Below are 13995 nucleotides of genomic sequence, written 5' to 3'. Positions count from 1 at the left end.
CACGTTTTCGTAGATTAAATTAGAATAATTACAAAAATCATTTTTAATTTGTTTGCTTTGAATCTAATTAAGCACAAGTGCACTCAATTAAATTTTATTTCTCGTGGGACGATACTCTAACTCACTAAATCTATTACTTGTCAATGATCCCATATGTTTACGAGTTTCACACGAACAAGTTTTCGACTCCGTTGTCGGGGAATAAGTTATTTAATTTGAGTTTATTAGCTATTTTTAGATTTGAAGTTTTTATTCCTTTTTCATTTTTCTTCTTTACTTTATTTGTTTTAGGTTATTCATTGAACTATCTATGTCTCTCGTTTCACTCTTTTCAGGAAACTATAGTTTATACAAAATTCTGACGAGATCGAGCTTTTTCCAATAGATTCCGAAATCAAAAGAACTTTCAGACAGAGAAGAAAAAAGCAGAGACAAGCAAGAGATATGGCAGAAAATCAACATCAGAATCAAGCTCAAAACCCTTTGCTACTATCTCAACCAATTCAGCTAAGGGCAGTAGCAAATCAAGGAGAAGCTTTAGTGAGGAATTATGTAAATCCTGTGCCAGCCCTTGTGCGATCGGCTATTATCTATCCATCTTTTGGACAGTCTAACTTCCATATTAGACCTGATGTCATCAACTTATTACAGAATCATCAAGATATCAGGTTCTCTGGGAGATCAACCGAAAAACCTCATGACCATATTCAGGCCTTCTTGATATTCTGCGATATGATCAGCCATGAAGGAATGTCTGCGGATGCCTTTCGATTGCGCCTATTTCCTCACACGTTAAAGGATGGCGCATGAGAATGGTTAAATTCTCTAATTCCAAGGAGCATTGTTTTATGGAACGATATGGTGTAGAAGTTCACAATGAAATTTTTTCTGCCATCTCGAGTCCATCATGTCCGAAATGAAGTCCATACTTTCAAGCAAAAGGACCTTGAGAGCTATCCAGAAGCATGGAAAAGATTCAAAGAGTATTTCAGGAAGTGCCCTACTCTGAATATTCCTAAAGAATAAAAAATATGCCTATTCTATTTAGGCTTGAGACCTGAATTTCGCAACATCACAGATGTTTCTGCAGGAGGGTTGATATCGGATATTCCGTTGGATAATGCCTTGGATCTTTTTGAGCAAATTGCAGAAAATCAATCAATGTGGCCAAGCGATAGGGAAGTCTAGAGGAAAACAACTGGTATATATAATGTGGATGTAGTGGCAGCGTTGACAACACAGATGGAGGCAATAACTAGAAAGCTCGACACTTTGACCCATTCTGTGAATATGGTAGAAACTCTAGCTCCGAATTGTGCATGTTGTGGAGCAGATCACATTACTGCAAGTTGTCGGCTTCTACCCACATAGGTCAGCCATCAGAAGTCAGTTATGCACAGAACTATTAAAGGTAAAATGGACCTTACTCATACAAGTACCATCCGAGTTTGAACAAGCATCCTAACTACGCATGGGTTGATAATTCAGATCAAATAAATCAAATAAGGGGCAATCCACCAACGATTCAGCAATAAGAAGAAAATAGGCAATCATTGGATGATCGACTTGTCAAGTACGTCTCCAAGACTGAGATGGTGATACAGAATCAGCAAGCCTCTATACATAACTTAGAGAAACATGTGGGACAGATAGCAACTGCATTAGCCATCAGAGCACAAAGGAGCAGGTATTAGCAGTTGAAGCTGTGAATTATGCAACTATCGAGACACCATCGATCAAGCCTGCTACACCTGTTCAAACTTATGTGCCGCCTATTCCATTCTCTCAAAGGCTTCAAAGACAATCTAAAAACAAACAAGTCCAGGCTATCACAACGAGAAGTGGAGTTTAGCTGCCAGAAATCACAATGAAGAAGAAGGGGACTGAGGAGTGTTCGTTAAATTTCCGCAAGCATACGGGTTCGTTGTACAAGTAATAATTGTGATGAAAGAGTTATCGTCCCATAGGGAACAAGGTCTAATTCCAGTGTATTCGATATAATTAAATTCGTAAGATTAACTAAACGTTGATGTTTGTTTGAATAGCTAATTAAGTTCTATAACTAAAAATTTGCAAAATTTATGAGAATTTGTTTTAAAATTCAGATGAGTGAATGTATTGGCTTTTTGATCAACTCTTAGTTCTAATTCTCGACCTATGACAATTATCTCAACTCATGCAATTGTGACGATCGATAATTCCACATTTATTTATTATTCTTTCCCAAGATATAATAAACCTATGATTACCACGAAACGATCCTATTCCTAATCCGAATTCATATGGCAAACACGCATTGATGTATAGGATTATCACACATGATCGCACACACAAATATTATTCCTAATATTCATTGTCCATGCGTTCCAATAACAATGTTCTACCTACCGTGAATTTCCCAACACTATGAATAAGTAACTTATTGTCCTAATGGTGCGCAAACATTAAAACAATATAGATGTACATATTAAAGAAACCACAACACAAGAATTAAGATAAAAATATAAGGTTTTGAATTAAAAACTAGGAGTCAATCAGTTTTGTCATCCATCCAATATAAAGATGTCTAGCCTAGCATATTAATGTATGAAAAATAGGAAAAATAAAGGAACGACATCACTCGAATCATTAAAGTATGAAAAGAATCTGAAATGCTCCATTTTATGCCTTCAATTCCGGATCTAAGTGATGAAGTCTTGTTCTTCAATGTATATCCCGCTCTCTTTTCCTCTTTGTCAGCTTCCAATCCAATAAAAATTAGGTTCCCCGTGTTTTTGTTAACTTTTGGTATAAATATCATGTAAAGAATTGTAAACCAAGACTTTCCAAAACAAAATAAGGAAACATAATTTTTTTTGTCGGAAACATTTTTGTGTGTACGCATAGTAGAATCAATTTAGCTTCGGAAGTTAAATTTTCCAATCGTGCGTACGCACGACCTGCAAGCCTATGCGTACGCACAGTTCAATTATTTTAGGGGCCAATTTGCAATTTGGTCCCTAAACTTTCTAAAGTGTGTGTTTTGATTCTTTCCCAAAATTTCTTGTCTCATTAGCTTCTCTTCAACTCCAATTGACTCTTGGTGTTCTCAACTCATCGTTCTTTTGTCCCATTCAACTTTTGGATTATTGCGTTCTAGTCCCCAGACTTTGCCTTGATGTAATTGAGTCGTTTTTCCTGCTTATTGTCGTTATTCTTGTATTTTCCATTGATTGTAACCTACACACAATATATAAATAGGATTAAGTCATATTCCATTAAATTATTTAACAAATATTCAATTTTAATGGCCTAAATAAGTGTATAAAATACACTTATCAAGGAGAATCGAGTACTTACCTCAAGAGAAGAACAAGTGGGTCAGTCTGAAAAATCATCAAATGTTAATCAAGAAGAACGGTCAGACAATCCACAGGTTAAGGCGACTGTTCTTAGCAATAAAAACACACCTTTAGTTCCATTCTCCCAAAGGTTGCATAACAATAAAATGGACAGAAAATTTAAGATTTTCTTAAACACCCTCGAACAACTTCATGTCAACATTTCTTTTATTGAATCAATTCTACAAATTCCAAATTATGTTACATTTTTTAAAGAGATGTTGACTAAGAAGAGAAAACTGCAAAAACATGAAACAATAGCACTATCTGAAGAGTGCAGCGTGATTATCCAGCACAGCATCCCTCCAAAACTTAAAGATCCAGGGAGTTTTACTCTACCTTGCTCCACAGGAAATTTAAATGATATAAATTGTTTGATTGATTCAGAAGCGAGTATTAATTTATTTTCCTTACCTCTTTGCAGGATACTGGGATTAGAAAATCCCAAGGCGGCATCTATTATCCTTTAGCTAGCGGACCGATCACTAAAACACCCCTACTGAATAGTCGAAGACATGCTTATCAAGGCAGGGGAGTTTATTTTTCTAGCTGACTTCATCATCCTTGACATTGAAGAGACATATCAGATGCCAATAATTCTGGGAAGGTCATTCTTGTCTACAAGCCGAGCCTTGCTAGATTTTGATGCTAATGAGATTTTCTTGAGGATGGAGGATAAGCAATAGAGTTTCACCATAGAGAATCCAATCAAGCAACCATCATACTTTAAGGATTGCCAATGAGCAGATCATTAGGAGAGCTACAAAAGCAAGCCAAATGAAGGTGGAATTGTTAGTAGAGACAACGATGAAAACTTAATTGTGTGGAGGATGAAAGATGAAAGAAGAAAGTGAAATCAATGTGTAAAATGCAGAGCTAAAAATTCCCTCTTCAAGCCATCGTGAATAGCCAAAAAAACAAAGTCTAGTTAAAGACTATAAATCAAGCACTTATTGGGAGGTATCCCAATTTTCTAATCCTTATTTATTTGGCTTTCTTTATTCCATTGCATATAAATTTGTTTTAATTATTAGTTTGCATTAGATTTAGACACATTTAAATTTATAGGGTATCATCATTTGATCATGTTTTCACTTAGGCCTTAAAATATAATGTTGATTATTTTGAGTGTTTGGGCTAAGTAACGCATGTTCTAGATTATTTGATATCTAATGTTTGATTTGATTGTCATATGCAGGAACACGATATCGTGGAACACTCAAACCAACATAAACCAAGGGGAAAGCATGATGAGAAAGATCGTCAAGTCGTCACTTACAGGATCTTCCATGTTCAATAGAAAAATTCAGGAAGTACCTTCATTCTTTTCTTCCCCATCCCTTTACATTATTAATTATGTCTCAAGACATCGAGGACAATGTCGGGTTTAAGTTTGGGGGGCGGGAAACACTTTGTTTTTCTTATTTTCATATGTTTTTTTTTTGTGTGTTAAGTAAAAAAAGAAAAAAAATCCTTAATTTTTTTATTTTATTTTATTTATTTGTTTATTTTGGGTTGTGTGCTTGTGAGAGTTAGACGGTTTGGCTGATAATGATAATTAAATTTAAGATTTGATGTTGATTTATGAATTGTGGATAAGAAGCATGCTAGATTGATTGAAACTTGAACTTGCAAAACTTGATATTATATGCGCACTAGAATTGAGTTTGATATTGTGATGAAATGAGTTGATTCATACATGTGATAGATTGTTTTAGTTGGACATAAATGTTTTACCTAAACCATACTAATTATTATCCTTAAACCAAATTTAGTACAATTTAGGGAGATCTTATTGTTGTAGGAAGATGCGGATGTGAATGTGGATCCCTTGTATGAAAAAGTTTGTATGGATTGTCTTAGATTAATATGATAAAATTGGGTAAAATTCGTAAATTGGAGGTCGGTTTGCTTGAATAGGTGTGTGATAAGGGACATTGCACTAATCAATGCATATATTTTGAAATTTAAAATTTTTCTTTGAAACCTTTATGACTCGAGTAATTAAGCCTGCAGGTGTATCTCAAAATCTGATGTCCTAAAGTCATCTGACTTGGGAGTCATCCGCCTAAAACTCGATATAGGGGTCAATTAGAAAGCAATAAGAGATAAAGTTGTTCTAAAAAAAATTTGTCCTCTTCGAAGCCTCTTTAACTCGAGTTATTAAACCTGTAAGGGTATTTGAAAACCTGGTATCCTAAAATCATTTGATTTGAGAGTCATTGGCTTAAAGCCTATTACATGGGTCATCTAGAAAGCCTAAGGGAGAGTGCAAGAAAAAAAAATAATAAAATAAATAAAACAAAAAAATCTTTAAAAAAAGTGCATGAAAAAAGCAAAAGCACTTATTGTCTTATTACGTCCTAACACTTGTTTTAGGAAATTTGATTTTCGAAGAAGGATAATTAGCCTAGTTGATTCCTAGCGGTTAAAGCAATCAAATAAATTGAGAATCCTTATTCATTGATGTGTTGACATGTAACCACTTACGTCTACATGAATTGGAGAGGGTGAGGATAGTAGTGAAAAATCAATCTTAGATCACAGGCTGGGAAAAGAGTGAAAAGGAATAAGTTTGGGAGTGTGTGAATCTTATGAGAGATGAAATGATATATTTGACTATAGAGGGTCGGAACTGGAACAACTTGTGAATTCATTAATATCTACTTAGTTCTTCACACACGTCGACTTTGCATTGAAAAAGTATATATTAGTTTGGTATTGTGACTTTGAAGTGGTTTGTAGATTTAATGCCGTGATTTCAAATTCTGAGGTAAAAAGCTAAACGGTCCAACCAAATATTTTTACATGTTTGTATGTTTGTTGTTATTTGGATTATAGTTTTGTTCGAGGACGAACAAAGATTTAAAACACATTTTGAAAGTCTTCTTTCAAGACCAATTCTTTCTACAAGAAAAAGACTTTGTAGTAAAATGACAACTGAGGAAAAAATTCTCGTAAGAAAAGAAAAGTCTTTAGAAAAACTACCAATTTAAACACATTTTGAAAGTTTTTGTTATAAATTCTTTGCAAAAAAAAGTATTGTAGTCTTTAAAAGAAATCTTATAACAAAAGGTCTTTATCAAAGAAAGAAAAAGTCTTTCAAAAATTTTAATACGTTTGAAAATTGTAAGAAAAAGACTTGTAGTAAAAAGTCTTTCAAAAATTTACACACTTTTTGAAAACCAATTTTTCCTTGTAGCAATAAAAAGTCTACTAGCAATTAATTTTTGAAGACAAAAAGTTTGAAATTTTTTTACATCAATTTATTTTATCTTTGCTATTAAAGTTCAATTGTTAAAAATGTCTAAAATCCTAAATGAGTATGTTGCCCTTCATATTTTTCTTTTTTTATTCTTTTTATACAATTTTTTCTTTCTTCTTCTATAATCATACGTCTATGGTGTATATAAATCTGAGCAAAAAGAATAATTTAATTTTTTAATTTATTTTCTAGCTACTTCCTCTATACAATATTCTTTTAATTTATCAGTTATGAATTTTATGGTAGCACTAATAGTTATTTATTTTGTTGGGTTTTACTCTACATCTTTTCTAATCTTATCATTCTATGGTGGTGGTATTTTTCTATATAATCTTTCAAGTATAGGATAATCTAATGTTAATCCTGCTGCGCTTGCTAATAATTCAAAATCTAACAAAAATGGTTGTATATATTTCATATTACTAATACTTAATTTTTTTTAAGTATTCCAAAGCTTTATTTTGTTCATAGGTATTATCTTTACTGGGATCAAAGCCTATAAATAATTCTCTAATAAAGTTTGTAAAATTTCTAGGGTTATCTCCTCCAGCCATTCTCGATCTAATTTCGTCTAGTTTTAGTCTTTTTGCTGTCATCTAAAGCAGTCTTTCCTAAATAAGTTTATAAGTAGGCCCACGTTTCTTCTACACTCATTTGTATACGTACACTATTATACGTCCTAATTACAAAATTTTCCCATTTAGTTATAGTACTAGGTCTGTCTTGTGGTTTATAATTATTTGATTCTAAAATTAATCTTATATCACTGGCTGATGGTAAACTACATCCTTCTTATGTTTGTCTTTTTAAACTTTTATATTTTATATCGGTTCATTCAAAGTCTCTTACAGGGGAAAATAATATTTGCCTCCTATTTCATATTCTATATTCATGGGTTCTTTCCAATTTTAAAATCATGATCTGTTTCCATTTTAGTTCTTTTGTCAGTTTATTCCATCTTGGTTTCTATGTCTACTCGATCTTTTTCTATTAACATTCTAGGTTCTATTTCTCTAATTGTTCAAAGATTTCTATAATATTCCATATCTACATATTCAAACTCTTTTTTGTCATCCACCCTTTCGTCTTCAACACTATCTTTATCTAAAGTATTAATATCATCTTCGCTGTCATACTCTTCTATTTCAAAATATCCACATTCTCTTTCATTTTCTTCTTCATTATACTTTGTCTGTTTTGCTTGATAATTATAATTTTCAAATCTAATAATTAAAGTTCCATTACTATTTTTGTACATAATATTATTTTGGTACTAATATTGATTTTTTCTAAAAAAATTCTTAAATTTCAATCTAATCTTGCATTTGTTTTTTGAAGAGAATTTCTTTGTTGAGATAACTTTTATACCTTTTTGTCCTCATAATATAATTATTTGATTATTTTCTAATATATAATTAGTAGTACTATTTTCACTAAGGCTTCTTATACATTATGTGCAAATTAATAAATTATCTTCATCTCTTTTTGTTTGATATCATTTGCTTTTTATTCCTATTTTAATATCTTTATAGAAATTTTTTGTTCTTACTAAATAGTTTGGTGTAAAATATACTATTCCATCTTTATTATTCATATCTAATTCTATGCTTCCTAATAATCCATGTTTTATATCCGTGAACCTGCTATCATATGAACATATTAATACTTTAGCTCCTAAAGTATTATATAGTAGTGATTATGTTAGGGATTGTGTGTATATTTGTCATTTTCGTTTATACTCCTTATTTTGACGTAAATTTGGATAAAAAATTGTATTAATGTAAAAAAGATTTTTTTATTTTTTTAATGTTAAGGTAGATGTGGAATTTCCACATTCTTGTGTGGAATTGGACTCTTAATAGCTGTCCATCCATGGCCACTTCTATGCTGACAAATTAGGCCCATCATACACAAAGGCCCAAGAAGAAAATCTTTTTGAATCTCTCTGCGAGTCTACACTGCGTGAGATAGATTGAAAGCTCCAAAACGCTTCGTCAATGGCGGCCTTAGAAGAAGCTAAGCTTGAAAATTTTCTGCAGTGGCTACAGGTACCACAAACTCGAAGAAGTACTTAGGATCATCAAAGCTCACTTTCCGCCCTGTCAACTTTTTGGAAACTCACTTTTCATTTAATAATTTATATTTTTTCAACTGTTATTTTATGTGAAAAATTTGAGGAGGACATTTGAATTCAGGTGATTGAAGTGGAACTACGGGATTTCAAGATCAAATACCGCGACTCCAGTAAAATTTTCTTATCTAACGATGTCGCTAAAGGTGAACGATTGCGTTTTTATTTTTATTTTTTTCAAAAAATTTGCAATATCATTCAAAATGTTATGCTGACTCTTTTGAATGCTTATATACTCTATTTGATCGAGAAGAAATTTGTAAAAGAACATTAATTAAATTACTGGTATCCCAATAAATTGAAGTAATATAACTTGAAGCTTCAATCTCTTCTAGGGGTTTCATATTTTGTTTTTCTAATTTAATTTGAAATGAAGGCATAATCCATCAGCAGTATATAAATCCCGATGTCCCAAAATGCACGCCGAGCTTTTAAAAGGAAACACTGTTCAGCTTAAATTTTCATTATACAACGAATTAGAAAAACTAATGATATGTAAAAGAAAGTAGTTTTTCTGGATTAGGAAATAATGGGCAATTTTGTCAAAACTTATAGCAATTGAAATCACAGCATGCATTTTAAGATAGAACAGTATATGTGGATCCGTTGATAAAGGTTAGTTTGCTTCGCCCCATCTTTTTGTTTGGTGAAGATACATATTCCGATAACCATTTGTTAAGCTTTCGTTATTTTGGCTGGTTAGCAAAAGTGGTCTGACATATTCTCTTTTGGTTTATCAAAAAGACAACAATGCTAACAATATGTGACGTCGGATGCTATGGAACAATTATAGGAAAAGGAAAAGGAAGAGAGGAGAGAAAGAAAGAGGTGCAGAGAAAAGAATAATTGGGGGCAAGAGGAAATCTGTTTATTTCATATATCAAATATGTTCGAATTACGTTGCATAAGACCCCTTTTATGGGGTTTTTAGGATCTTATTCTAAGTAGGAAATATATAATAAAATCTATTCAATCAAACGCTTAACTATGTTCCCTAAAATAAATATCAAAATTGGAAATGAAATCTACAGTTATCTCTTATAATCTTCCATTAATACGAGTTATGAAGTTTGGTTATTTGTTGGGGTTGCAAATAAATTCAGGGATTCTGCTGGTGGTCCCACTTCATTAGGCGATAATTCCTACGTGGGTATTACAAGATCCTTTAAATGGACCTGAATGTAGGGTAATGCTTGAGGAAGGGGAAACCGATGACAGATTCTTGATAATGTTAGAAAGTAGAATGTTTGCAGAAGAACTCTTCTTGGAAGCCGTATGTAAAACATAGATTTAACATCTTGTTTGGAAGGAAATATTTGGATAAATTGTTGACAATTACGACAATATTTCCATGTATCTTGATATGCTTGCAAAACATTGCAAACATGGAGTCAATGTTTATGAGTAATATGAAGCATACCATACTCACATACACTGGCTCAGTATTTTTGAGTTTTCTTCATATCACATGGTGCACGAAACCTAATTTTGATTTGCCTGATTTAAGTCTTGTCGTCTTTAACTATTTTATGCGCGCAAAAGGATGGTGGAACTTGAAAAGGGTTCAGTGACAGAGGAGAGTGATGCTGATTTACTTGGGAAGGCTTGATGCATGGAAAACCGTGAAGATTGCAAAAGGTACCATAAATACCGAAGCGTGTTTTCAAGAAATTACTTATTACGTCCAGGCTTACTGAAGGCTCTGTAGCCCACTATATAACGGTTTCTTATATCTACGTCTTCCGACATGGGCAATTGAGCAAACCCAAGTAATAAATGTACTCGGTTGTCTTGGTCTACTATTTGGGCCAAAATGGGATTGAAATAGAATGCTTATGATATTAAACTAATGAGTTAAAAACACTGGTGTTCGATGAACTCTTAGTGGAATTTCATACTCGTTACATACTTTATTTTGTTCTTCATATCACATGGTGCACGAAACTAAAGCTAGCTATCTTGCTTGACTACTCGACTTGCATGTCTTGCATTCATAAATCAAAGTTTTAGTCCAGTGAATGAAAGGTTTGCCTTGTGTTGGGAAGTAAGATGAAATTTAACTAAAGATTAAACCTTAAAACCAATTATACTGTAGTATCCTTCACTTTTATCATATTCAGTTTACATTTCCTCTCAACAGCAACAATGGACAAATGTGGACTCTTTTACCAGAGAAAGGTAATATCTATCTTCTGTATGAACAATGCTAACTATTTTGCCATGATTTTGATTCTGTTTTGTGCTATAGCTTATTCTTCCGACTCACCCCTTATCATTTGTGCAGATATGGCACCAATGGCGCTCTTCAACATCCTTTAATGAGTTGGAACAGGCGGTCGAGCATATTATATTGACAACGGCAGAAGCAATTAACTCGTATGTTCCTACAAGAAGCAGAACACGCCTTGCTATTTGCACTGAGAGAAGGAAATTAGATTCTTCGGCCAAAATCCAGCTCATTCATCTTGTGTATGACCGGCCTTATTTGACTATATTCTTTCAGATTACACACCAGAAAACAAAAAAGATTGAAATGCAGAAAAATCAATGAAAGTCGAGGAACCTGGCAAATGTATCCTTCTGGTAATGTAATATTTGGGACGAGGTTGATGATAATGAGCTGAACAGCCTGAACTTGGCTTTGAGCTGCATTGTAGTTAGAATTTTGGATGGAGCAACGGTTACTTTTCCCTCAATTCAGAGGTCAAGAAGTAGAATGTTGAAATTCAGAAGATTTTAGCTTTTTTCTTACCCTCAGCTAAAATACAGTAGAATATGAGTGCACATATCTGTTTCATCCGTATGTTGTATAACCATCGATAAGAATTCCAAAAAAAAAAAAAAAACCAATCTCCAAAACACTTACTTAAACATACATTACAGCAGAGTGGACTTATTAGAGGTTGTCCTATATCAGTTGTGGATGGGGTTAGTATTCAGTTTATAAGTGTGAGGGAAAGTCTTATTTTTTGAGCTAGCTTTTGGGATGAGAGAGATCCAACACCAACCAACTCTGATATCAAAGCGTGGTTTATCACCAAGTCTCCAACCCAATAGTTACGGGGATACGAGTTTATATGAGGGAGAGAAATGGGTATGGCCTTTTGTGTGAGGAAAAGTCTCATATTTTGAGCTAACTTTTGGGGTTAGAGAGACCTAATATTATTCAACACGGGTATTAGAGCGTGGTTTATTGACAAATCTTCGGCCCAACAGTCAAGGAGATACGGGTTTATATGAGGGGGAAATGGGTTTGGTCTCCTGCAGGCCCTTTGTGTGAGAGGGAGATGGGTTTGATCTCCCGTAGGGCCTAATGTGTGAGGGGAGTTTGTTGAGGTTGTTTCGCATCAGTTGTGGATGTGGTTGGTATTCAATTTATAAATGTGAGGGAAAGCCTCACCTCTTGAGCTGACTTTTAATGTGAGAGAAGCTGAATACAACCCAACAAGGTGGACATTGAGAACCAGTTTTAAATTTGGCATGTGCCGGGCCATCCCGGCTCAGGCCTCTTTTTTAGGCACGCTAGGGCTTGAAAATCATATTAAATGAATTTATTCGAGGAAATTAATGATCCATCCCAATTTTAGAAGAAAATTCCTATCAAGAAACAGAAAATGCATTAAGATCGATCGAAGAATATGGACCAAAATTCAAATCACTCCCAAAGCTACTTTCTGCAGATTATTCTGTACTATATCCTCAATTTGTTCAAAGTTTCGAAGTATTTTTCAGGCAAAATGTGACAAAAATTTCACCTCTTTTGGAGTAATTTTCAGATCACTTTCTTCAACTATCAGTATTCCATTACTTTCTTGCGATTCACCACAGCCTTTTGGAAGAATTTCAAGTCCTTGCTCCTTTGAAAAAACTTAAACAGTAGAAGCTGATTTGCCGTGGGCCGCTTCCTCGGCTTCCTGGAAAGGCATTTCACCACCACTTCTTCAAACTCCGGTGAAAATTGCCGCTCCTTTTTCTCTCTTTTAGCCGCCATTGATTTCAACTTCTTCTCCAAGAATTTCATAACCCGTTTTCCCTTTCTTTTCACTTTCTCTTCATCAGTAATCTTTTTCAACTCTTCAATCGTGGGCAGTTTTTTTTTCTTCGTTATTTCTTCAATCACCGCCTCAAACTCCGCCCTATCCCTCACCGGAAAATACCCATAAGCCAATTCCAATGCCGTAATTCCAACCAACCATATATCAGAATGAGGCTTATAACTGTATCTACTTTCCTCTTCCGCCGAGAAATCCTCAGGCGCAGTACCCCATTTTGTTATATCCCTCAACGGTAGAGTCGAAGTAGACGGCATTGCTATAGGGTTCCATCTTTCTTGATCATGTTCATACATGGAAGCTTCAAAACCCAGTTTAATGGCGACCCCATTTGAATTTCCGTTCACAAAAATCTGGCCGGCGTCGATTTTTCCATGCGCACGGCCGCGTCCATGCAGATAAGAGAGACCCTTAATGGTTTCTCGAAGAGCAATCGCAATGCAATCTTCCGGCAACCCCCATGTAAACCATTTACTCATTATGTACCGGAGTGATCCTTCAGACATGTAGGCCATCGAAGCACATAAAAACGTGAGATTCGAGTAGAATTTTTTCTTTATTTCAACTATATTTTCCGCACCAGGGGTTGAAGAAAAAATACTTCTTCTGATTTCTCGATCAAATGCACGAGTTCCTCTCCCGATGGGGATTGCCTTCACAGAAACATACTGGGGCGCCTTGGCAAGTCTCTGCTCCGCCCGAAGGTATCCCGGCAAGTACACGGCTTTATAGACATTTGCATTAGAATCAATACCAATTTTCTTCATGATCATGTATCTATCTCGGCTGTAATCTGCGGGAATCGTTTTTCCTGTAAGTTGTAAGTAAGCCATGAAATGGGAATGAAGAATTGGAGTTTATGTTGAGAACTTGAGATTCTAATTAGGGTTTTTAGTTTCTTGAAGAAAGAAGGAAACCTTTAAGGAAAAATGAGAAGGGTGAGATCAGAGTTTGAAAAAAATTTCATAGGGGGAAATCACAAGACACAAGGGAGTACTTAGACCCTTTTATTTCATCACGTGTTTTTGGGTTACTAACTCAATCATTACCACAAGGGAATTTGATTCTTGAATTTAAATGAAACTACAACCTGATGAAAATCAACACAAATTGGTGTTGATAAAAAATTACTTATTTTCTAAAGCTAAAAAATAACTTATTTAAATA

General features: G+C 34.1%; 2 protein-coding genes across 3 annotated transcripts; one reads left to right on the top strand and one right to left on the bottom strand.

The window, feature by feature from the left end:
* The first annotated feature begins 8557 nt into the window (after positions 1–8557).
* LOC111385063 lies at positions 8558–11527 on the top strand. 2 transcript variants are annotated; one of them, XM_023009424.1, is made up of 5 exons: positions 8558–8693; positions 8841–8922; positions 10319–10414; positions 10917–10954; positions 11061–11527. In XM_023009424.1, exons 3-5 carry the CDS (start codon positions 10360–10362, stop codon positions 11325–11327), a joined length of 360 nt encoding a protein of 119 aa, XP_022865192.1. In that variant the 5' UTR covers positions 8558–8693; positions 8841–8922; positions 10319–10359; the 3' UTR covers positions 11328–11527. The 2 variants fall into 2 exon arrangements, 1 of the variants encoding a protein (XP_022865192.1); XR_002701007.1 differs by lacking the exon at positions 10917–10954.
* Positions 11528–12305: 778 nt separating this feature from the next.
* On the bottom strand, positions 12306–13785 carry LOC111385066 (serine/threonine-protein kinase BLUS1-like). The gene has a single exon (XM_023009426.1). The coding sequence runs from the start codon at positions 13659–13661 to the stop codon at positions 12570–12572; it is 1092 nt and encodes a 363-aa protein (XP_022865194.1). The 5' UTR covers positions 13662–13785; the 3' UTR covers positions 12306–12569.
* Positions 13786–13995: the final 210 nt, after the last annotated feature.

This window comes from Olea europaea, unplaced genomic scaffold (genome assembly GCF_002742605.1).
Source record: "Olea europaea var. sylvestris unplaced genomic scaffold, O_europaea_v1 scaffold3079, whole genome shotgun sequence".
NCBI lineage: Eukaryota > Viridiplantae > Streptophyta > Magnoliopsida > Lamiales > Oleaceae > Olea > Olea europaea.
This window is presented reverse-complemented; position numbering and strand designations above follow the sequence as displayed.

Coding starts and splice junctions, on each gene's coding strand:
- LOC111385063 (XM_023009424.1), top strand. CDS start 10,360: ATGCTGATTTACTTGGGAAGGCTTGATGCATGGAAAACCGTGAAGATT. Junction 10,415..10,916: donor AACCGTGAAGATTGCAAAAG/GTACCATAAATA, acceptor TCCTCTCAACAG/CAACAATGGACAAATGTGGA. Junction 10,955..11,060: donor GACTCTTTTACCAGAGAAAG/GTAATATCTATC, acceptor TCATTTGTGCAG/ATATGGCACCAATGGCGCTC.
- LOC111385066 (XM_023009426.1), bottom strand. CDS start 13,661: ATGGCTTACTTACAACTTACAGGAAAAACGATTCCCGCAGATTACAGC.